At 40.1% G+C, this 26,626-nt stretch overlaps 1 protein-coding gene across 1 annotated transcript in view; it reads right to left on the reverse strand.

The window, feature by feature from the left end:
• Nucleotides 1–6,227: 6,227 nt before the first annotated feature.
• The window catches only part of LOC149159600 (serine/threonine-protein phosphatase 4 regulatory subunit-like protein), a 115,377-nt gene continuing 94,978 nt past the window's right edge, over nt 6,228–26,626 (reverse strand). The window contains exon 6 of the mRNA XM_089434352.1: nt 6,228–7,206. Within this exon, the coding sequence (XP_089290478.1) occupies nt 6,886–7,206 (321 nt within the window). The 3' untranslated portion in view covers nt 6,228–6,885. The remainder of the gene's footprint in view (nt 7,207–26,626) is intronic.

Genomic DNA, 26,626 nt, shown 5'->3' on the forward strand with positions numbered 1-26,626 from the left:
CTTATGTAATATCTCCATGTCAAAAGTGGAAAATTTATCAATCCCTTTATGTGGTTTTGTAGAAAGTGTTTTTCGTTGGAGAATATGTTGAAGACTATTATGATATGTGTGTATCAAAAACTTACTTCCCAAAATATATTGTCTCCATTTGGTTAATGCATGCATAATGGTGAGCATTTCCTTGTCATATGTAGATTTTAGACATTCTCATTTATTAAGCTTCCTGCTTTCAAATGCTAATGGATGGTCATCTCGCATTGACACTGCTCTCATTCCAAAACCTGAAGCGTTGCATTCAATTACAAGTTTTGAAAACTCTGGAGTTGATAATACAGGTGTAATGGACATAATTTCTTTTAAGGTTTTGAAACACTTTTTTGCCTTATCATCTCATTGGAATGAGTTCTTTAAAAAGCTTGTTAGGGGTGTGGTTATATGAACATAGTTTCGAATAAACCTTCGATAGTATCTTGTTAAACCTAGAAATCCTCTTAATTTATAAATTTTAGTTGCCTTTGGCCATTGTGTGATAGATTTAATCATGTTTGGATCTACCTTCACTCCTCGTGATATCACATGTCCCAGATACTCCACGTCTTCCTTTCCAAAGGTGCATTTTGACATATTTGTGTAGATTTGGTTCTTTTCTAGAAGAGAAAGGACTTGCTCCAAGCGCTTGAGATGTTCACCCCATGTTTTACTATATATCAGGATGTCATCAAAAAAGACTAAATACATTTTTATTCAAGTACAATAAGAAAACTTCATTCATGGTTGCTTGGAAGGTGGTTGAGGCATTAGTTAACCCGAACGGTATAATCTTGAATTTGTAATGCCCTTCATGAGTTCAAAAATCGTCTTTTCCATGTCTTCCAATCTTACCCTGATTTGGTAGTATCCTGATCTCAAATCCGATTTAGAAAAATACTTCGCTCCATGTAGCTCATCTGACATTTTGTCTATAAAGGGAATACAAAATTCATTTTTTATTGTTATCATATTCAATCCTCTATACTCAATACATAACCTGAAAGATCCATCCTCCTTTTGAAGGATGACTACAGGGGCTACATTAGGGCTTCTACTTTTCGTAATAATACCACACTTTAGTAGGTCTTGGATTATCCTTTCGATTTATGTTTTTTTGATGATGGGAGCACTGACATGGTTTGATATTAAACAAATTTGAGCCAACTTTGACTTCAATAATGTGTTCAATCTCTCTTTCAAGAGACATCTCTAGTGGTAAATCTTGGAATACTTCCTTGTGCTTTTGAATTAACTCCGTAATCTCAGGGGGGTCTTTCATCAATTAATTTTGAAGCCATCATTTCGATCTGATGACATTGCACCATATATGCAGGAGCTCCTTTTTTATCAACTTCACCATTTGATGGGATGACACAATCTGATTTTTAGGTGGTTGAAAACCATACAACTTATATTTTTGTCCTTAACATCAAAATTTTATAAATTGTTTTTTATGGTTAACAGAGTAAGTGCCTAAGGTTTGCATCCATTGGACACCTAGCACCACATCCACTCCTCCAAGCAATATGGTGTAAAATGGCAATTCTAAATTGTAATCCTAAATCTGCGATTTAACCTTATTGCATTTTCCCACTCTTCCAATTTTCTTTCCATCTGCTACCATCACTTTCATGTTAGGCATTAGATTGTGGAAATGTTGAGCCTTTTTGCAAGATTTGGATCCAAAAAATTGTGAGCGCTTTCTGTGTCAATTAGAACCATTACATTGTTCTTTCTGATATGCCCTTTTAACTTCGAGGTTCGAGATTGGGTTATTCCTGTCATGGCTGATATCAATACTTGTGGAACATTTTTGTCATCTGATTTTGGGGAAAAATGTTGAAAATCCTCAACTCTTTCTATGTTTGATTCTTCACTATCTGAGTCATTGGTTGCTTCACATTTATATAAGCTCTTGGTATCCTTTCCCTTCAAAGATTTTTGTCTGGGATTTTATTTTTCGCCACAATGTTTGCATTTACCTTCTTTTATTCTTTGCACCTGTATATTAAATTTTACTTGTTCTTGTATATGTTGTGGAACATTGTATTTTCCATGTCAGAAGTCTGGAGAAACCTTTCTCTTAAATATATTTTTTCAACTTTGGGCAACTATATTCTTTCAAAGTTCCTTTATGCAACTCTTGCTTTCTATATTGCTTCCTCTATAGATGTAACATCATGAAGCTTAAGTTCATTTTCGAGATAAGGTTTAAGTTTAATGAAGTATGATTGAATAAGACGATTTTCTAATAACCCTGGTACTAGTGTAGCTAGTGTTTCCCATTTTCTAGTATACTTTTCCACATTTCCCTTTTGTTATAACCTGGTGAGTTCTGTGAAGAACTCTTCTTCCTTGACATCCCAGAACCCTTTAAAGAATTTACTCCAACTAGTTGCAAATGCAACTTCTTCCACCACGTGTACCAATTATATACATCACCATCGCCTCCAAGGTGCATGTATGCATGCTTGATTTTTCAATGTTGTTGTCAATATTGTTAATCTCAAAATACTCCTCTACCTTATTGAACCATGCTAGATAGGTTTCTCATTACCATCAAATTTCGACAACTTGAGCTTTGTGCTTCGTTTGTATGTGACAATAAGTGGATTGAATGAAGGAATTTGGATTGAAATCAACATATTTTAAAGATTCAATGTATTGTTTTGTGGATTGTGTATGGTAAATGAATGTGGAAATTCAAGTGTGATGTGAATTTGACGGGTCTAGCATATTTGAAGAGTCTTGTTGTTGAGTGGTTGCATTATTCTTTGATTGAAAGATCAAGTACAACATACTCAGCACTTGATTGTGATTACTATCAACCTAGTTTTGCAAGTCTTCATGATCCTTTTGAATGTCATTGAAATTTTGCTAGCGCTAATTCTGTAAACTTTGTTTTCTCCTGTATCTTCACAATTTCCACGTCATTTTGGTCGCACATCTCAAAATCATCCAATTTTTCACTAAATTTGCTCATCAAAATTGTACGAGTAACTAGTGGTGTATTTTGTTCTAGTTTGAATCACCTCCTTAATTATATATAAAATAACTTTTTATTTTTTTCTTTTTTATTAATTTTTTTTGTTTATTATTCATTTTATTTTTTATATTATAAGGTATATTAACTAATTATATTATAAAGTTAATTTTCTTAAAATTGAAATATTAACTTATGTATGGGATAAACATGCGGATAAGGTGTTGATGTTGTCCACGACAACGACATGGAGCGAAGCGAGGAGGCGCCGTGATTGTTGGCCAACAAACAATGGCAAAGTAAAAGAAAATAGCAGGGCACATAAGCTTGTTGGAAAAACTTGGACAGACTAGCAATGCGACAACACGAGACCAAGTCGGATCGACGAATTAGTGGGTAAGGTGTTGGAAAGAGGTTTGTTGAGACGACTGAAATCACGTGAGGTATGCAAAACAAACGGTGGAACAAGGTTCGACAACTAAGGTGGCTATGACAGAGTACTATGGTTACAACTACAAGCAACATCAAATAAGTGCAAAACTGGCGTGGAAAGAATGGACAATATGGCATCGACAATGGTGGGAGGTAGCACAGAAATATAGTGGAACACAACGATGGAACAGGTATTGGTGGGGACAATGGAATAGGACTTGGGGAATGCAGAACTTAGCTCTGATACCAAATGAAGCAGGAACATTTCGATATTTAATTAAATATCTATTGATCATGCCCCCTTTACCTAAATTAATAATAATTAACGTACATTAATTTTTATACATAACATAACAGCTGAAGGTTTAATCCTAAGCCTCTCCCAGATTACTCCAACACCTTACTAATTCAACATGATTTTAAAAAAGGGATGTGCATCTGAATACCACCAACCATCTAATGCCAAAAGTTCTCTCTATAGCATCATTAAAAGCATAAATCTTGCCCAATCCCAAAAGTCCACCATCAAGATTTAACAAAATCCAAACCTTTGCATATGGCCTATGCCTCACTCTAACAACTACATTAGCACGTTAAGGAAGGATTAGGTTTGTAACCCCCCTTTCCCATTAACATGGATCAAGCAAACATTTAGTATCCAATGAAATGACACAATAGGTTGTACAAAACATATACCCTATGATTTTGACATGTAAACAAGATATCCACCTAGACAATTTTTCTTTCCAAGGATACTTGAGGCTTTTGACATTCCATGAGGTGATTTTCATTAGAAACGCACTATGTTGTGCATCTTTTTCCTCGTTATATCAAAAGTCATTGAGAACACCAACTAAATTTGATCTTGCAAGGTTACACCAAGCAAACCAAGCATCCAAATTAATCCGTTGTGGGCTTTTGAGTAGGGCCCCAATTGAATCCTCTACTTAGGGGTCAAGCAAAACAAAGGACATTAAGCCCAATGATTTTCCCCACCCTACTAAGAGGGTCCAAGGACCTATTGTATCATCAACATACCTGTTAAAGTAACCTAGGGCCAATCGGTACTACATTACTAAGTAGAGGTCATTTGAGGCTCATTACCTTTGTTCTTGCACACCACTTGAGTCCATCCTCCCTAAACATCATTGCAAACTCAAGGACCATTTTAAGGTTGTGGGGTCTGCATGGACAAGGTTGCAAAATTGTCAGCTCAGTTCATTAACTGTAGATGCACAATGTTCTAGAGTTTGTCATCAAAGATGGGGCTTCAAAAAATTAATGTGGCAACTAGGGTGACGAATCATCTTTGAGAGCACAAATTCTTTGACATTGTTTTCTGGAGACACTTGGCACTAAGGCCTAGGGTTAAGGAACCTACAAGACTCGTGACTAATAAAGTTGTCTACTATGGTTAAGATATGTTCCAAGAATAGCAATAATTGCATAGGGAATTCATGGAACTTTACCCACACCAAGCATGAAAATTTGGGTTGTGTGCTTGGGTGAGAACCCTTTAAACTGAGGAAAAAACAAGGCGGCCTTCTCAAGGATTTTCAGGTGTGCTTTTCAACAAATCACAAAAGAAAAATGCCCTCAATCACATTGTGTGTATGGATGCAACACTAATCTTGTGGGTCCCAAACTTCCCCAATCCAATTTCATATGACAATCTCACACAAAACACACCTTACAAAATATCCCGGCAAGGCTTCCTACTGGAAGGAATTGCAAACATAAACATGTATTCACATAAATGTTATACAAATGTCACTTGTATCAGAGACCAAGTTACCAAGACTTATATCACAAAATTCTTATATGGTCTTTGGTGGTACCATTATCAATGTCAGCAAAGTCCTTTAAATCCCTGAAATTACCAGAGGGTTTCCAGGGAATCTTGGTTTCTATATTCCTTCTGACAGATTGCACCTTAGCAGGGACAGCTAGGCCAGTGATCAATACAAAAAGACACTGTCTAAAACTAGGCAAGCACGAAGAATCACAATCCTTTACAGCATACCCTAAACCCTGGAAAAACCTCTCTTTAATTTAGAGCATTAGGCAAAAGAGAAAATATATTAACGGCTTTAAATACTGTTAGATTATAAATCTATATTACCATTTCTGCCAATACCCTTACCAAATCCCAATGTAAAATGCATCAATATTTTATTAATAAAGATATGTAATTTCCTTCTCCCAATTTTGATGGGTGGAAAAGTCAAAACCACCATTCAAATATAAGAAACACTACTCTGGAAGATTTTAATTTAAGGAGGATGCTGACAAATTTAGGAATTTGAAAAACTCCAAACTAAAGGCCAAGATGCTCTTGAAGCACTTCAAAAAGTGTTTGAACTCAAACCAAGATAGGAGAAATAGAATGTTAGGTGGTGCTTACCAATGTCATAAACATGATTCCAAATAGCTCACGCACTTCTTGTGTAAAATAATGTAATGAGCAGCCACACTTCTCATGCCAAACAATGTAAAGCATCATACACGTCTCATGCCAAAAAAAACTTGTAGATCCCAAAAAAAGTAATATAATCATTAATTCCATCCGTGAAAATTTGGACGTGGATTGTATTCAAATAAAACTTGTAGATCCCAAAAAAAGTAATAAAATCACTAATTCCATCCATGAAAAATTTGGGCGTGGATTGTATTCAACAGAACCACAAGATTTGAACCTTTTCCTAGCAATATGGAGGTTCAGGTTTGTTTAAGCTAAGGCTGTCACTATTTTTAAGTCTATACCCTACTGGCACAAAGGATGTCACTGAAAGTGTCTTTATTACAACAATTAAAATGCACTGCACTCTAACAGAGTTTTGTTCTTGCATCAAGCACTCACTGCCTGATTGGAAAGTGAAAAAAAAAAGAGGGAATTCGATACCAGCTTTATATAGTGAAGTACATATACAACAGATTGATGGTAGCTGTAACTAAAACATTGCCTCAAGAAAGAGTATATAGAAAACCAACTTCCCATCTGATAAATTTGTAAACAAATATGTAGCATACTATATCAAGAGCTTAAGTATACTGCCTTTTGCTGCCATGTGCTTTCTTGTATTCTTTGAATATCCCCATCAGTTTCTGTGTTGGATGCACACTCATCCATGCGAGGAGCATCAATTCCTGCCCGAATTGTCCATTGAAAATTAAATTCTTGCCAGAATTTAATATTAAAAATTTCAAACTGGAATTAACAAACTTTCCCACTGAACCCATGCAAAATAACTACTCTCATTATAGCCATGTCATAATAGGTCTGCATTTCAGTCAACAAACAACTACGGCTGAACACAAATAATTTGATGTTTTCCAATAGCTAATATACTCTACAGTTACACACATAACCTGTAAAGAATACAAGGCACTGGATAATTCAACCCATGACGCATTTGTTTACAGGATATTGACCAATGTTCTCAACTATCAACTGCCACATTTACTCCATTAACAGGTGCAAGAATTGTATCTCCATCAGAGGAAATCTCAGATGGTTCTTCTGTCATAGAATCCAGTTGTCCATGTTGTTCTGTGGTCTCTGCTTTCTCCTCATCCTCTGTGATAGCATCCACCATCTCTACATCAACAATGGCAACTGGGTCCTGAATTCCATTTTGCTTGGGACTACCCAAATTCTGTTCTTGACTGCCTGCCACCTCCTCGTGTGCAGATGAATTAGGCAGGGGCAATGATGGATAGGGATCCACACATACCGGGAGGGTTGATGTCACAAGCAAAATCTGAATAAACCAAACCAACAACTAAATAGTGAGCATGTCAGAAGGAGGCAAAAAGAACACATCACTAGCTTACAGACCAATCTTTCATCACCAACCAATAATGATAGAAAGGCAGATGTCAGTTTCAAACAGAATACAAACTCAAAGCAAGAAATCCAGAAAAAACTCATATACACAACACTAAACTAGAAGTAACAACAGCAGCTCAAATGTGTTCCAAGAATCTAAATTAAGCTACAGAAAAGACGGTAATTCATCATTTTTACAGGTAAAGACGATCCACAGCACAGAAATAAACACTACAATTCGTATGTGACCAGTGACATGAAATCTTGCAAAAGTCACCAAGTTTTTTTATCAACTGTCAAGAGCACAGAGAATGAGACGTTAATAGAACATTGACACTATCCTCAATGTTGAGACATAACAAATTTACTAACTGAGAATGAGCTGAAGAAAGTTTTTCAACCAAATAACAAATTGCAATGGAATATTTTGATTCAACCAAAATATAAGAAACATAGAGGATGCAAACTCGCATGGTTGGCTAATTGAAATTGAAAAAATTTATGCATTAGTAAACTGCCAAATATCCTTGTGGTAAGGCAAGGGAAGCACATTTCATCATAGAGACTGAGATGGGAACGAAACAGCAACCGGAAAGGGTTATAAGCACCTTTATGCTATTTTATGCATCCATGCCATGATATGTAATGCATAGTAGCGAGGAAGTAGGGAGGTGTCAACCATGCTTGGGCCAATCCTGATTTTCCATGATTGTGATGGAAAAACCATAATCGTTGCTCTAGTACTACTCTTCAAAATCAGTTCTCCATTCTTGATACAAAAACACGAATAAACGAGAGATGGCTATGGTGGTAAGCATATAATACATGGCTACTCAAACTACACAAGTATGATGATGAAGCCAAGCATTTTGTATGCAACGAAAAATCTTGCATGACATTAGAAAAGACATATGACCAAATACCAACTTCCCAATGGTAACCCATCTTCCAATGCTTGTTCAAGTGATCATGACCTACCACATAAAACAGTTAAATAGTTCATCCATGATTTTACCCCATTACCATATTGCCACAGGGATGAGATGCCTAACCTTAGTGTCTCGTGGAAACTTAACAAAAAAGTAGGAATTGAAGTTTTATCAACACTTTTGCATAACTTTAAGCTTAAATTTTACTTAACCTTTATCTGTGTCAATACATGTGCTTTTATTTAACATTTATCTATGGAAATATACATGCCTTTCAATTAACTTGCTTTCTGTGCAGGTTACAAAGCTATGTTACCAGAAGCTTCACCCCAAGGAGCTGGAAACATAACTCCGCATTTTGGAAAGGTTTCTTACAAAGCACCTCTGATACATGGCTGAGATGTTTCAGTGACATTTCATATTTTTGGAACATTATATCAGCCAATTTTATGGCGTCAGCCATTTTAAATAACATTTTGTTGCCTCGGAATTCTCCCTAGTTAAGAGGGAGTGTTAAAATTGGCAACTAGGGCCAAATTCCACCTTAGGACAGCTCATATGATGGAGATGATTATTGCATCAAGAGGGAGTTGACTGCTCCTTACAACCCACAACATAATGGAGTTGCAGAGAGGAAGAACATGGCCATAGTAGCGGCTGGGAGAGCCATGCTTCATGATCAGAGACTACCTTTCTTTCTTTGGGCCGAAGCTTGTAACATTGTGGTATATTTGCAGAAGAGGAGTCCATATAGATTTTTGCGGAGCAAGACTCCAAAGGAGGCTTTTTTGGGGAAGAAGCCTAAGGTTGGGCACTTTAGGATTTTTGGGTGTCTGACTTATTCTCATGTCCCTGAGGAGAAGAAGACAAGGTTAGAACCCATGCATGAGAAGGGTATCTTTGTGGGGTAAAGTGAGACCTCTAAGGCTCACAAGTTACAGCATATATATTCCTTCCTTAAGGAAGATTGTTGTGAGGCAGAATGTGAGATTTGAGGAGCGAGCCTTGAGTAGGTCAAGCGAGTTGGATCAGGTAGAGCAGCAGACTCCTCAGCAAGTGAGTATTAAGATTTACATAGGTCTTCTCTACTGAGAATTGTTGTTAATGATTTACTTCCTTTTACATTCTTATATATCATTCCATTATTAAACAATTACACATAATACATCAATCATTTAAAATCTATAAGAGAAGGATCATGAACAGGCATCCACACAAAGAACACAATAGTTTACCCTGGTCCAAACCTCCTAGTAAAGTCCAACAACTTTCCCAAGAAGCTCGGTTTGGTTTGCTCAGCTATGCCAGAATTTCGGCCTCCCTTTTCCTCCCTAACCTCGGTTCTACAACTTGACATGCCTTAGTCTTGCAACTAATCCTGAAATTTGTCATGCCCCAGACTGCAACTCACTTTGTAATTCATCATGCCTCGGACTACAATTCGTCCTATAATTTATCATGCCTCAGACACTCATATGTTGCCTCAGACTCGTTTTATGATCTTCCTCAGGATATCCAAACTCAATACGAACATAAGATCTGAATTTCTCTTAGAGAGGAGATCGAGTTACATATATATAGTCATCTTGCCATTTGAATTGGTGTGTCCCTTAACTGAGCCGACTTGTATAGTGGGAGAGGTTGACTTAACTAGGAGGGGGCCGACACGACTAATATGGAGTGACAAATCTCCAAATTTAAATTTTCACATTTTTATTTTGAAAAAAGAATAAATATTTTTTTCTTTTATCACAAGTATAAAGAACATGCTAAATATTATTTTTTCTTTTGGCACAAAATCATTACAAGTACAAAATTTGTATGTTATGAAGACCGAACATAGCTACAAAATTCAACACTCCCTCTTAGCTAGGGAGGTATTCATAATGACTATCCATATGTTTTCATGTTGACCAATTTCTCTAAGAAGAGGTTATAACAAATCCAATTACCATAATTAAGTAATCGGTGCAAAGGTCTCATCATAACATTCTCCCTCTTTCTGGGATAACCCTCTAGCCACAAATCTCGCCTTGTATTTTTCAATGCTCCCATCTGCTGCATGCTTGATCTTATATATCCACTTTAAGGTTACCACAGACTTGAAACTTCAAGTCTTGGAACAATTTCCCAAACATCTTTCTTCATAATAGATCTGTATTCTTCCATCATTGCGTCTGCGTTCTTCCAAACTTGTTGGGTGGCTACTTCCTTGAAGTTGGAATGTTCGGAGTCAATCAAATTAGTCATTAAAGTTGCATAACCAAAATACCTCGTAGGTCTCTTCGATTCCCTGAAGGTGTCATGTAGAGTCGCAAGTCCTTCTGCACCCCGCAAAGTAGACTTGAGCCAAGCTAGTATTTTTCTAGTTTCTGGAACAACCACAGGATTCAATGGTTCACGAGGCCCTTTTGGTGTTTTTTTCATGATCTTCAGGATGTCTTGAGGATGTGGAAGGACCTGTCACTTCTTTGGGAGCCACAAGCTCCTTCTCTTCATCATCAGTGTCCACGTGTTCTTCTCTGGACTTACAATAAGCGACATCCTCATCAAAAGTCACGTCCCTGCTTACTTCAACTTTTTGTTGCCTCGGAATATAGATCTTATAGGCTTTTAATGACTCATTTTACCCAACAAATATCCCCTTCTTTCTAGATGTCTCTGTTAATTTTAGGTATGTTCTATGCTTAAAGCAATTTATTTCAATTTTCACAGTTAGCTCAATAGCTTTTCCAAATTAGCAATCACATCAACATTAAAGTAAACTGCAGATAGAACATAAACATAAATCGCAAAAGACAAGCCAAGACAAGAGGACACAAGATGTGGCGCTAGCCAGGGACAAACCCCAATGTGGGGAAACCCTTGATCAATTCTTCTTATATGTTCTTCAATAGTTCAGCAGAGAGAGAGAGAGAGAGATAGTACATTTACAACAGAAGTCAACACTTAGACTTTCTAGATAAGAGAATAGATCATCTCTACATGAGATCAGTTGAAGACATGCTGCTTCAACTAATTCTCCAAGGTGACTCCTTCACCTATCATTGTGTTGCATCTCGTCATCATGTTGCACATCACCGTGTTGCACTATGCTGCACCCATCATCACATTGTTGGACCTCATGTCCATGTTGTATACATCATCACATTGTTGGATCTCATGACCATGATGTACACATCATACTGTTGCACCTTATGCTACCACTGTTAGTGACATTGCCATTCCATGTTTGCCATACTACTGTCCCATTTGCTTGCGCCATTAGGCTTCATTGTTGTCCCAAGTACCATTGCTGCACTTTGCTGCACCATGTACTCGTTGTCCCATTTAGACATGTTGTACCTTACTGCTCCATGTACTAGTTGTCCCATCTAGACATGGTGTACTTTGCTGCTCCATGTACTAGTTGTCCCATCTAGACATGTTGTACCTTGTTGCTCCATGTACTAGCTGTCCCATCTAGACATGTTGTACCTTGCTGCTCCATGCACTAGTTGTCCCATCTAGACATGTTGTACCTTGTTGCTCCATGCACTGTTTCATGTACTTGTTGTCCATGTATTGCATCATGTACAACTATACTGTTGTCCCACTGTAACACCTACAACACACATAGATTTCCATGTTGTCACCTACAACACACATAGGGTCCTTACGTGGCTAGGTCTCCTTTTCTAGCTGCGTATAGGTCTCCTCAATTGCTATGAATCTGGCCTCTCTTTACTACGGACTTAGGCCTCCTCTAACTGCAGATTTAGGCCTCCTTTAACTACAGATTTAGGCCTTCTTTAACTGCAGCCAGACCTCTACCTTAACTGCTGCTAGAGCTCTCCTCCATCTGCGGCTGAGTCTCCTTTCCACCTGTAGCTAGGGCTTTTATCATGACTGCGGCTAGGGCTAGTTTGTGGCTCCATTTAGATCTGCGGCTAGGGCTAGGTCTCTTCTTTAGGACAGCAACTTTGGTCTCTTCTAGACTAGCATTGAGGGTAGTTTAGAACTTCTCCTTGCTGCGCTATAGTAGTCTCCTCCATGACTGCATTAAGGCTGATTAGGGCTTCTTCATTAGGGCAGCGTAGAGCCTAGGGCACTCCCTCTAGATAGCGTAGAACCTTTCTCCATTAGGGCAGCGTTATCCCTTAGGATCTCTCCTCCTACTAAAACCCAAAGACAAGTAGAGAGGAAGAGATCCCAAGTGAGTGTGTCCAAATGAATTTCAAGGCACCTCTATTTATACTAAAACGTTGAGCACATGTGGGGTTTATTTGGTTGTTGGCCGACCTTGACGAATTGTCCCATAACACAAATAAATTCATATCTCCATGAATACTTATCGAAATCGGATGATCTTTAGATCAATCCTACACCTCTTAATGAGAGGGATCCAAGAAAAATATCAGTTGCCATTAATAAGATGACCCACATGGAGTTTGGCCCTAGTTGCCAAATTTAACACTCCATCTCAACTAGGGAGAACTCCATCCGATGATCCATATGTCCGACTGTACTATCTTTGCCATCAATGCCCTACACTGCTATGCTAAGCCATGAAGAAGAAGAATTGATCGAGAATGTTTCGTACCATTCTCTATTGAGCCGAATTTAGTTTTATTGATCCCAGATCAATATCACAGGACAGTGTCTCAAACCACTCATACTGATCCCAAATCAGTTTCATTGATCCTAGATCAATGGAAGTCATCCTAGCATAGGGAGTACGGTACCACTCATACTGATCTCAAATCAATTTCATTGATCCCAGATCAACGGAGGTCATCCTAGCATAGGGAGTACAGTAGATACAACGATGCGTCCATCGATAGTACTATTGTGGTCCCTAAGCCCATTTCCCTGTTCATTGATTAGATGAGAGGTACCTCCCATGAGTCCCAGACTGCATGGGTAGGATGCCTCGACAGGAGAACTAATCATCTTGTCCCTAATTCACCTCGGGGTATCACAGGGGAAGGCTGAGCCATTCACCTTGTACACAACATGCCATTAGGGGAGGGTGAGTCGCCCTATGGTCGCGTGTTGCTCTAGTAGTACCCCAAGCCCCCCGGAGCTCCCAGAGCTCAATGCATGCAACATGCAGGACCCTCATAAGAGAGTCTCTCAACAACTCCAATTCATTCGGGAAGGTCACAAATTTGACCTTTCCCTGGGGCTTTGACAGAATGTCTGCAACCTATACATCAGTCTCAATGCGATGGAGCCTCCTCACTCATCGACGTACCATATCCTTGATAAGGTAGTATCTGATGTCTATCTACTGGAGAAATCATAGAATACGGGATTCCTCAACAATCAAATCCCCCCCTGGTTGACATAGAAGATCACGGTGGTATCCATCATGTGTACCAACAACTCACTAAAGAGCTTCCACAACCAGGTAGCTTCACACGAGATCATACTCGTAGTTATGTATTTGGTCTCGGCAATGCTTATAGTAACCGACTTCTGCTTCCTACTCATCCATGATATCGAAGCAAAATCCAAAGAGAACAAGCACACAAAAGTGCTCATGCGATCCTCCACACTGCCTGCTTAGTCGGCATTCGAATTTTATCATGCAGCTTCACACTTCTGGCAATGTATCTTAGTTCATGAGAGATTGTGCCCCAAAGATATCTCATAAGATTCTTGGCACCAATCCAGTGAGGCTCAACCATATATGAGCTCATCATGCTAAGTGAAAAACATATGTCCAGATGGAAGTTCACCCAGAACATCAATGCAAATGAGTTTATAAACTCAGAGGCATTTCCCAAATCTGGTTCGGCATCACTACCATATAACTTCTTGAAAGTTACAATCCTCGAGGTAGTCATGCGCTTGCAGTTTACCATTCCACATCCGGAATCCAACTCCCTCTTACTTTTGCAAATGAGAGGGTCTGCACCTGTTAGAAATAAGTCGTCCTCATAAGGTGCCAGTATGAGAGGTCTATCATCCACAACCTTCAAGCAAAGGTTTGGTTCAGCTTCACTCCTAGTGAATCTCAACTTCATCAGACAACTATCAATCCTCTCATACTATACCCAGGGTGTTTTGCTTCAAGCCATAAAGGGTTTTCTTCCACCTATATACATGAGATTCCCGATCATGAATCTCAAACTCCTTGGGTTGTTCCAAACCTATGGACCTGCTACATAAGGGGAATGGTCCCCTTGTAAGATTTTCCTTCGGTACATCTCAGAAATATACCTCCATGCTCTTCTTGAATTCAGGCATCCCTATCACGATCTGACTCATATCGGGTAGGGCCCCATAAGTAGACCTCCAGTGTTATAGATGAGATATGTCAATTGACATGATCCCCAATGGACCATCCTGCAACTTGATACAAATTGCCAACCCTGAACGCATGAGAAAAAAACATTTTTGAAAATTCTATTTTCAAACACGTACCTTTCCATCGATGAATGCCACCTTGAAACCTTTGACTTCCATTGCCGAAATGGACACCAGGTTCTTCTTACGATCAAGTACATGAAAGAGATTCTGTAAATGAATTGAGTTACCCTCATTCAATTGAGGGGTAACATTTCCTACACTCTTTCCGGGATAGGTGACATCGGCTCCAAGTATAATCCCACGATTGTTTCCATCTCTCACCAAATTTGAGAGAGCACCCTTCTATCTGATAAAGTGCCTTGAAGCACTATAATCAATAAGCCAAATTCCCACAGAATCTGAAAGAGAGGGCCAATACAAGATAACGCTTCTTTATCTTATCACAAACAATGTTTGATTCTTCATACCTCGGGTTCCTTGCTTTCTCTGAAGAGTCGTCCATTTCCTTGATGACTTGCATTACCTGTCATTCCTCTGATCATTGAAGATGTCCCTGGAATGATTGTTATCATCATCAAGTGATGTGTTCCTGCCATTCAGACACTCCTACGCATAATGGCCAAACTTATTCGAAACAATGCATATGTCTTTCTTTCCACCCTTAGATCCAGACTTCCCATTAAGTAATCTTTAGGCCATCAGAAACTTTCGTTGCGCCATTCTGATAATATTCTCTGCTTCGACTTCACCCTTGGTGAATTATAAGAGGGATGAGAAATCCATTGATCCTTTTGTCCTTTCCCAACTATCTTCGTTGACTGCTCTTTCACTCTTGCTTGAGCATTGTCTTCAACTCAGCTCTGATACCATGTTAATTTTAGGTATATGTTCTATGCTTAGAGCAATTTATTTCAATTTTCACAGTTAGCTCAATATCTTTTCCAAATTAGCAATCACATCAGCATTAAAGTAAACTGTAGATAGAACATAAACATAAATTGCAAAAGACAAGCCAAGACAAAAGGACACAAGATGTGGCGCTAGCCAGGGACAAACCCCAATGTGGGGAAACCCTTGATCAATTCTTCTTATATGTTCTTCAATAGTTCAACAGAGAGAGAGAGAGAGATAGTACATTTACAACAGAAGTCAACACTTAGACTTTCGAGATAAGAGAAAAAACCATCTCTACATGAGATCAGTTGAAGACACACGGCGTCAACTGATTCTCCAAGGTGACTCCTTCACCTATCATTGTGCTGCATCTCGTCATCATGCTGCACCTCACCGTGCTGCACCATGTTGCACCCATCATCACATTGTTGGACCTCATGACCATGTTGTACACATCATCACATTGCTGGACCTCATGACCATGTTGTACACATCATCACATTGTTGGACCTCATGACCATGTTGTACACATCATACTATTGCACCTTATGCTGCCACTGCTGTCCCACTGTTAGTGACATTGCCATTCCATGTTTGCCATACTACTGTCCCATTTGCTTGCTTCATCAGGGTTCATTGTTGTCCCAAGTACCATTGTTGCACTTTGTTGCACCATGTACTAGTTGTTCCATTTAGACATGATGTACCTTGTTGCTCCATGTACTAGTTGTCCCATCTAGACATGTTGTAACTTGCTGCTCCATGTACTAGTTATCCCATCTAGACATGTTGTACCTTGCTGCTCCATGTACTAGTTGTCCCATCTAGACATGATGTACCTTGCTGCTCCATGTACTAGTTGTCCCATCTAGACACATATTGTACCTTGCTGCTCCATGCACTGTTTCATGTACTTGTTGTCCATGTATTGCATCATGTACAGGTATATTGTTGTCCCACTGTAACACCTACAGCACACATAGATTTCCATGTTGTCACCTACAACACACATAGATTTCCATGCTGTCACCTACAACACACATAGAGTCCTTACGTGGCTAGGTCTCCTTTTCTAGCTGTGTATAGGTCTCCTCAATTGCTATGAATTTGGCCTCTCTTTACTGCGGACATAGGCCTCCTCTAACTGCGGATTTAGGCCTTCTTTAACTGCGGCGAAACCTCTACACTAACTACTGCTAGAGCTCTCCTCCATCTGCTGTTGAGTCTCCTTTCCACCTGCAGCTAGGGCTTTTATCATGACTGCAGCTAGGGCTAGTTTGTGACTCCATTTAGATCTATGGCTAGGGCTAGGTCTCTTCTTTAGGACAGCTGCTTAGGTCTCTTCTAGATCAACATTGAGGGCAGTTTAGAACTTCTCCTTGCTATGCCATAGTAGTCTCCTCCATGATTGTGTTAAGGTTGATTAGGGCTTCTTCATTAGGGCAGCGTAGAGCCTAGGGCACTCCCTCTAGATAGCATAGAACCTTTCTCCATTAGGGCAACGTTATCCCTTAGGATCTCTCCTCCTACTAAAACCCAAAGACAAGTAGAGAGGAAGAGATCCCAAGTGAGTGTGTCCAAATGCATTTCAAGGCACCTCTATTTATACTAAAACGTTGAGCACATGTGGGGTTTATTTGGTTGCTAGCCGATCTTGAAGAATTGTCCCATAACACAAATAAATTCATATCTCCATGAATACTTATCGGAATCGGATGATCTTTAGATCAATCCTACACCTCTCGTTGAGAGGGATCCAAGAAAAATATCAGCGACCATTAATAAGATGACCCACATGTAGTTTGGCCCTAGTTGCCAATTTTAACAGTCTCTAACTTATTTCTCTTATCCTTAGGTACATGTATGAACACTGGGCAAAGAAAGATTCTCAAATGTTCAACCTATGGTTTCCGACCAGTGAATGCTTTTTCATGAGTCTTATGATTTATCTTCTAGAATTCGATGAGGACTTCTATTTAGAATGTAGGCAGTTGTCCTGGCTACTTCTCCCCACAAGAACATTGGTACATCTTGATCATGTATCATTGCCTTCACGTATTCTTCAATATATATGTTCTTTCTCTCAGCCACTCCATTATGTTGAGGACTATAGGGAACTATCAATGCCCTCTTAATCCCAACTTCCTTACAGAAGGCAATGGGTTCCTTGGAGGAGTATTCTCCTCCATTATCTGATCTTAGAGTCTTGATCTTCTTCCTTGTCAGATTCTCCACTTCAGCTTTGAATTCCTAGAATTTTCTGAAAACTTCATCTTTTGCCTTCATAAGATAGAGTGGACTAGATCCAAAATCTCTTTGGACCTATGTTCACTGCTTGGAAAGGGTTTCTCAACATTTTTTCCAAGAGCGCATCCATTACACACACCTTCATGATCTATTTGAAAATCTGGTACACCTGAAACAATTTGCTTCAAAGTTGGTTGGCAAGCCTCTATAATGAAGGTGAGCATATCTTCTATGCCATACCTCACATGGATTGATATCATTATCATTAGGCAGACTTCATCACTGGTAGGCCGACTATAGTAAAATTATATGCAAGCAGCAATACCAACAGGAAATTAGCCTTGAAGTATCGTCTTTGCAATATTAAAATGACTGAAACAGATTCTGTTACCTCTCATCTTATGAAAATAATTCAGGTTAATGATGAACTTAGAGCCACTGAAGAAAAAATTGAAGATTCAAAATTAGTTACAGTTGCTCTAAATGGATTTCCTTCATCATGGAACCATTTATTCAAGGAGTCTGTGCACGTCGAAAAATACCATCATTTGTTGATCTATGGGATGATTATATTCAAGAAGGAACTAAGTTGTTGGCTAAAAATGAACCTCAAAACGAACAAACTCAGGCCCTTGCTGCTCACACAAAGAAAGGGAAAGAAGGAATCCTAAAAAATTCGACAAGAGAAACATTGGAAAAATTGATAAAAGGAACTTTGGAAAATTTGATAAGAGGAACTTTGGAAAGTCTGGTGAGAGAAATCCAAAAGGATCAAATCAAAAGAAGAAATACATATCAAAGGTTAAATGTTTTATCTATCATAAACTTGGTCACTATGCATCACAATGCCTTGAAAGAAAGAAGAAGGATAAAGAGCAAGCCTCTACTGCCAATGTCGATGAAGAAGAGAATGATGTACTTTCTTCCTATTTTTGTTATAATAAAGGGAGATTTTCTTAAGACTATCGTAGTACAAGGCATTGTGGTAGGAAGAAGGAATTTCCTACAAAGAACAAATAAAAATACCCATGGTCATGGAATGATCAAAAGGAATTGATCTCTATATATGTTAAAGACAAAGGATGGCCTATTGAAAATTCCTAGAAAATAAATTCTATAATTAGATTTGGAATATAAGGATTGCAAAAGAATTTGAAGGATATCTGCAAGGAGTCAAGGATAAAGAAAACAACTCCATACAACTCTCAAAAGATAAGTAATCTATATCCTTCTATCTTGATTCTATTTTATTTCCTTCTCTTGCATTCCTTTGATTTTTGTATCTTTTACTCAATAATAATTGTTTCTTTTATAATATCCTGAATAAGGTTTGCAGGAACATTGTTGATATAATCTCTCAAGTAAGAGGGAGTAGCAGTGATACAAAAGACTTGCTTATATGGCAGAGGGAGCAACAATAAGAAAAAAACTTGCTTATGGAAGAGAGATGATGGAAGGATTGTTATCGTGACAGATGGAGCAACCAAGATCAGCACATGGAAGACCTACTTCAACTTCAAAAGCAAGTTAACCTTAGAAGATAAGATGAAGGATTTTTTAAAGTACATTGAAAATGAACAACTCAAGTTAATATATGGTACATTGGTACCTATAATGTATATTGGATATATCTCAAGAGATGAAGTGAGTCTTTGCAAGGACATCACTAGTCATAAAGCAATGACCGTGTTTTTTTTTTTTAATCTAGGATAATCGGTAACTAGTGAGAGTTATCCTGAACAGGCCCAAGACCAAATCCAACTAGTAAGAGTCCTAGGGAGGGTTCCTATAGAACAACTACTAGGTCAAGTGGAAACAATGGAGCAATAGCCCAATGTTGCCTCAGCTAAGGCTCCCTGCTTTTTATGGACTTTCAATGATGGGAGGAGTCCCAATATAAGGAAAATCACTAAGAGAAATGTATCAATGGTGTGAACATAGTGATTACAAGAGCCTATTCAAAGGAGAGAAGCTAATGATAGGGATTGTTTGATTTAGAAGCAAGATGAATGGCTCTCCAAGAAGGACTAGGAGGAGACCTAGACCTAGGGTTGAGGAGTATTTCTTGATAAGAAGTGCCCTAGACCAAAGAATCCTAGAAGAATAGGGTTTCCAAGCAATCCTTGTGAAATTGGAATGACAAGGTTGCGGGACCACAAACAAGCCCTAGTGGATCCAATCAAGGTCAAGGGTTTGGGATGAAACTTCAAACAAAGGGTCTTGACCAAGTGAGGGAGGAGAAAAGGACCAAGAGATTGGATTTGACTTGAGACTTTAATGCAATGATCCTTAATAAAGCCACTAACCAGAGGAAACCTAAGGAGAATGGTTTGCAAGCTAGGGCTTGGAAAAACTTGAGATTCCACCATCGTAATGGCCTCCAAATTGGAGGAGCTCTCAAGGACTCACCAACACAGTTATAGAACAAAATTCACCAAGTTTGGATGGCTACAATCAATTTCACATGATGCCCTAGGGAGCCTACTAGAGTTAGAGCTTATTTTGGAAGAAAAGGAGAAAAAAAAAGGTTCTGGTGGCCACCAAAGGAATTTGAGGATCAATGCCTTGTCTTTTGCACTTAATGGAGTCAAGATACACCAAGATTTCAAATTTCGATATGCTAGGGAGTCCTAGATGACTTTCGCTAGCCTTTCTCAAGTGCAGCGACTAGGTCATAGGGATTTATACTTTGATATGCAAGATAGATGAAGTTTCGAGGTTTGTTATGATCTTAGGCCACCTCTAAGAACATTTTCTCTCCCTCCCAATGAGTAACACACACACTAAATCCATCATTCAAGACTTGTGTAAATTTCCGCATCATTTTAGGACATGTGCAAGAACAATGATAAATATTCCATGCGTTAGACAAGTAACAAGACAAATATAGCATTAAATTGTACTTACTAGGGAGAAAGAGTATATCCATTCATCATGCTTGCAGAAATAGAATCTTCAAAGACAATAGCGAAATCTCAAACATCAAAGTGCATCAAAGATACTCCAATTTCGTCCAAGAACAAGTGCGAAAATCTTTTAGAGATACAAATCCAACTCCAAGTGATGATCAAATGAAATGATCATCACATCAATACATATCCTCCCTAAGGGGTTCAATTTGCCTAATAAGGCCTAATAATGCCCCAACTAATAAAATAATATGCAAAATAACATTCCTTGGTGACAAGCCCACCAAGATAGTTCCATAATACAAAAATAAGCCTCCCAAGAGGGCAAAATTGTTGATTTTGGGTAGCATCGGATGTGCTCTAGCCTTGAAATTTGGTGGAGAGGCTAACGCACATGAGATATCCAAGAATCAGAAATCGTTTGGAGAAATTCCACCAGGATGAATAGATATTAAAATAATTAATATTTTTAATGGGTCCCTAAGTCTAAACTTAGGAAAAAAAATATTAATGTGTATTAATATAAAATGGGTGAGAACATTCTAAGTGATGACGATCAAGTCAGTTCTAATCTTAGCCATCGATTAGGGACTTAATCTTGGTCGTTGAATCATCAACAGGAAAAGTATAAGAGGAGGCTTGAGGGTTAGTTGGAGACAAACCAAGAGAGATCAAGAATTTGATTTTTTTGGGCAAGGTTTGTTGAAGAAATCAAGTTAGTGATCAGTTGCAGCAAGGAGCAGTTCAACAAGGGATTTTCATCCAAGGCTGAAGAATCCATAGCAGAGAGGCAGTGAAGGGTCAGGAGAGACAGCGCAGGCCCAAGAAGGGCTGACATAGAGGCCGAAGGAGGTAGCGCAGAGGACACAGAGGGTTATAGAGGCTGACGCAGAGGATGCAGAGGGCTTCAGAGGTAGCGTTGACAAGATTCTGTGGGGCAGAATGAGAGCAGATCAGCCGGGAGAAGGTGGCGCAGTTCCTGAAGAGTGACACAGTTCCAGAGCAATGCTTGGAGCAGCTTTCGCTATCCAACACAAGGAACAGTTAGAGTCATTGTGGGGTTGATCATCTGGTTGTTGATTTGCCGGAATATCTGTCTCCGGATAGAGGTACTACTACCGAGGACATTCTCTGTTGGGAGAGCCATTCTGGCACCCTAGTTGTATTCAAGAAATTTGCTTAATAATAAAACCCTCATATCTGTTGCACCAGTTTTCCCGAATTGGGCTTTTCCGGGGACGATTGTCCAAAAATAATGGTGTCCCTTGTGTTATTGATTATGTTTACTTCAGTGCATGATCTGTATATCTATGAAAATTGCATTTGTGTTTACTTCGAGGTTTATGCAATTAAATAACTTGTTAATGTAAAGAACGAGTAGGAGATAGTAAACCAGAAATTGCAGTAGGGGTTTTTGATGTGTTAGATTAAGGAATCTTCATATGGTATCAGAGCGATTGCAGATCAAGGGCGACTGAAGACACCAGCCGATAAAACCTGAGAAATTGCAGCAGAGAGGCAGTTATCCCGAGACACAACGTTGTTCCAGAGCTGAAGAGGCAAGAGGAGTGACGCAATGTAGAGAGTGTGACGCAGAGGCTCATGCAGTGCCGGCGTCAGCATTCTGAGCCGAGAGAGGAAGACATAGTAGCTGGGAGAAGACCATGCAGTAGCTGTGTCAGCTGTCCAAGCCAGTGCAGAGGCAGAAGGAGGCAGATCAGACTTACACAGTGCCAAGTCATCTTTTTGAGCCAGGAAGGATTGACGCAGTGGCCAAGAGGAGCTGATCCAGCTCTCACTGTGATTGCGCAGAGCCAGAAGGGCTCAGATTCTTTAGTTGTCAGGCTAAGGGAGCTGAGCAGATTTCGATTTAAGGAGCTGGGGGGACGTTGTTTCTATCAAGGTAGAACAGTGTCTAAGGGGACTGAACCAAGGCAGAGGGAAGCACTACCTCGACAGATTTCTAGCCAAGAAATCTAGATTTGGGTTGCAACGGCAAAGGAGGATTGGAGAGGAGTGATTCGACAATTGGCCGGATGATCTCCGAGAGGGAAATCAGGACTCAAAGGGAGTCTAGAGAAGAGGAGCAAAGATGGCAGTGAACGGATTGAGGGATCAGGACAAATTGGATGGGGCTTCCAATTTTGTCGTTTGGAAGGCCAGGATCCTGGCAACCCTGGATAAACATCGCAAAAGGGATTATGCCTTGAAAACAGTTGTTGTCCTAGTTGACCCTAATGCAAATGAGAAGTATGAGGAGGCTCAGGCGAAGGCGAAATGCATGATCCTAGATGGGGTCAACGATCATGTAATACCACATATTGTTGAAAAGAACACAGCAAGGGAGATGTGGCAGACGCTGACCACCTTATACCAAGGCTCTTCGGTGCAGCGGAAGATGTTATTAGAGAATCAATTGAGGTCATATCAGATGCAAAAAGGAGAGGAGATAGATCAGTTCCTTCTCAGGTTGCAAGGAATTCACGACCAACTTACTTATGTGGCGTCTACACCAAATCCAAATTTTATGGTTAGGACTGCTCTAAATATAGTCTCTGAGGACTGGGAGACGTTTGTCCAAAGCATTTTGGGCAGAGCAACTCTCTCAAGTTAGGAGGAGATGTGGGCAGCTCTTCGACAGGAAGAGATCAAGAGATTGACCAAGGCGAAGAGTAGCGATAAGGGATTTCGAATCAACAAAGAGGAGGAGGAGGATGCCGCTCTAGCATCTACCGGATAGCAGGGGGTTCAGAAGAGGAAGAAGAAAGATATCTTCAAGGTCAAGTGCTTCAACTCTGGGGAGCTGGGACATTATGCGTCTCAGTGCCCCAAGAAGAAAGGGAAGGGAGAAGCTTCTGACTCAAAGGGTGCTCCAGCAAAGGCGGAGAAGGATGTCGAGACTGATGACGATTGTGCCATGAGTGTTCATATGCCTCTAGAGAAGAGGTGGGGGGCCATTGAGTTGTAGTCAAGAGGACTACAGAGGGGGGCAGGATCCTTGAGGTGCCCAAACTCTTGGATCACGTCCAACTACGGGAGCCCTTAAAGACAGTAGCATGATGACAGGTGTTAGGTGGAGCAAGGTGTAATGGAGCGGCAATGCAGTGCTAGAGTGCATAAGTCTGTAGCAGCAAAGTGGAGGCTGCAGCAGTGCGAGGGGCACAGAAGAGGTTGCAGCAGCATAGTGGCAGCAGAGGGAGCACAAGATAGCAACAGAGGTAGCTTCAGCATCACGAGGCTTCCAGACTGACCAGGATGTCAGTTTTTGGGTGAATTCAGTTACTTACTTCTCGGTAACTAAGTTGCAGTGCAACAGTTAGCAATGAGGTTGCAGTAGTGAGAGAGGCACAGAAGAGGTTTCAGCAGCGCAGTGGCAGCAAAGGGAGCACAAGATAACAATAGAGGTAGCTTCAGCATCACGAGGCTTCCAGACTGGCCAGGATGTTAGTATTTGGGTGAATTCAGTTACATATTTCTCGGTAACTGAGTTGCAATGCAACAGTTAGCAATGGCATTGCTATAGGCAGCATGATGTAGCATGTTGAGAGAGAGTTGCAGTACAGATGTAGCAGTGTCATGGGAAACAGTACAGAAAGCAGCAATGCAGTGGATGTGGGGCAGCAGGCCAAGCATCAGCACAAAGGACTGATGTGGAGGATCAGTGTGATGCTTCTATGGTGAAACATTGCTAGAGCACATTCCTCGCTAAGAGGAAGTGTTGATTTTGGGTAGCATCGGATGTGTTCTAGCCTTGAAATTTGGTGGAGAGGCTAAGGCACATGAGATCTCCAAGACCCATAAATTGTTTGGAGAAATTCCACCTGGATGAAGAGATATTAAAATAATTAATATTTTTAATGGGTCCCTAAGTCTAAACTTATAAAATTAAAAATATTAATGTGTATTAATATAAAATGGGTGAGAAAGTTCTAAGTGACAAGGATCAAGCCAGTTCTAATCTTAGTCGTTGATTACGGACTTAATGTCAATCGTTGAATCGTCAACAGGAAAAGTATAAGAGGAGGCTTGAGGGTCAGTTGGAGACAAACCAAGAGAGATCAAGAATTCGTTTTTCTGGGGCGAGGTTTGCTGAGAAAATCTAGTTAGTGATCAATTGCAGCGAGGGGCAGTTCAACAAGGGATTTTCATCCAACACTGAAGAATACATAGTAGAGAGGCACTGAAGTGCGAGGAGAGACAACGCAAGCCCAAGAAGGGCTAACGCGGAGGCCGAAGGAGGCAGCGCAGAGGACACAAAGCGTCATAAAGGCTAACGCAGAGGACGTAGAGGGTTTCAGAGGCAGCGCTGATGAGATTTTGTGGGGTAGAATGAGAGCAGATCGGCCGGGAGAAGGTGACGTAGTTCTTGAAGAGTGATGCAATTCTAGAGCAGTGCTTGGAGCAGCTTTCGTTGTCCAGCACAAGGAATAATCAGAGCCAGTGTGGGGTTGATCATCTGGTTGCTGATTTGCCGGAATATCTGTCTCCGGATAGAGGTACTACTACCGTGGACATTCTCTATTGGGTGAGACATTCTAGCACCCTAGTTGTATTCAAGAAATCTGCTTAATAATAAAACCCTCATATCTGTTGCACCGGTTTTCCCAAATTGGGCTTTTCCGGGGACGATTTTCCAAAAATAACGGTGCCCCTTGTGTTATTGTTTTTGTTTACTTCAGTGCGTGATCTATATATCTGTGAAGGTTGCATTTGTGTTTACTTCAATGTTTATGCGATTAAATAGCTTGTTAATGTAAAGAACAAGTAGGAGATAGTAAACCAGAAATTGCAGTAGGGGTTTCTGATGTGTTAGATTAAGGAATCTTCACAAAAATAATAGATACAATAGGTCGAAGGGCGATTAGAGAGGCCCAATGGAGTCCAATGTATGCCAAGATGGATGAATGAGCTCCAAACATAGTGATAAAGGGGGTGGCCCCTTGATATCCAAGCAAATGACCTATGGTGTCCCCAAGTGGCTGTGGGGGGAAAAAAACCATCCTCATGGGTCTCCAAGTGGATCGAACAAGCCTGTATCCCATTTGTAAGCGCTGGAAGGATGATGCAAGGCCTCTCTTTGTCTCCCACTGTGAGACATCCTCATCTGGGCCCTAGATCAGCTGCCAAATGTGTGGTTCAAGAGTGCAGCACGCTGGGCAAGTTGGTCCAAGTGCATTATCATCATCAAATAAATGGAACACGAGCAAGCAATGGGTGGAACTAAAGGATCCCATGATGTGGCAATCCACTCTTTGTTATAGTGGAGGCCCAAAGCTCTCAACGCTCGCACTGTAAATGCCAAGATGACCCTCTAAAGGGCTTGGATCCTGTATAGGGAGACCAAATCCAAGATGAAGACCCACTTGCAATCCTATATAAGATCCAATGCGTCCCCTCACCTTCCAGTACAACCAAACATTAGTTCAATTGAACAAAAAAGCTTACAAATCATGGAATCAATTGGACACTTCATGGTGGCAAACCCTTCCATAGTGGGTTTTAGAACGTACAAGTGTCTCCAAGTTCAAGAAGGTTAACCAAAGACCTTATTAGGTGGTTTCAGCCTCTGAGGGGGTGACATGTCCACGGTATATCTATCAAATGGCAGGTGGCATGTGATATAATGATGGAAGAGAGTGGGACGTCGGGGGAAGGCTCCAAGCCACATGCCACAATACAAGGTTAGTCGTAGTAAGGGAAGCCCACACTTGAGTATATGAATGTAGGAGGGAGCAATCATGGTACATGAGTTACCCCGACCATTGTTTTTCCACCCTCCTTCATATGCCTTTTGCCTTTTATTGATTTTTCCTTTATAACTGCTCAGGGCTCTAGGGGATGAGAGCATGATGTGTAAGATATAGCAGTGGATACCCCTTTGAGGTGGGGTAGTTCATCACCCACCGGGGGTTGGGACAACCATGGGTTCCTTAATGATGAAAGGGGTCGATATGAGGGACCTTAGGAACCAGGGAAATGGCCATAATGATAGGGGCAGACCTCATGTTTGGCTTTTGCCCACGTGCTAAATTTATATGTCCCGACCATCTTTTACATTTTATGGTACATTTCTTGT

Source organism: Pinus tabuliformis, chromosome 5_2 (genome assembly GCF_031772625.1).
Source record: "Pinus tabuliformis cultivar Carrire ecotype Pingquan chromosome 5_2, CPIR1, whole genome shotgun sequence".
NCBI lineage: Eukaryota > Viridiplantae > Streptophyta > Pinopsida > Pinales > Pinaceae > Pinus > Pinus tabuliformis.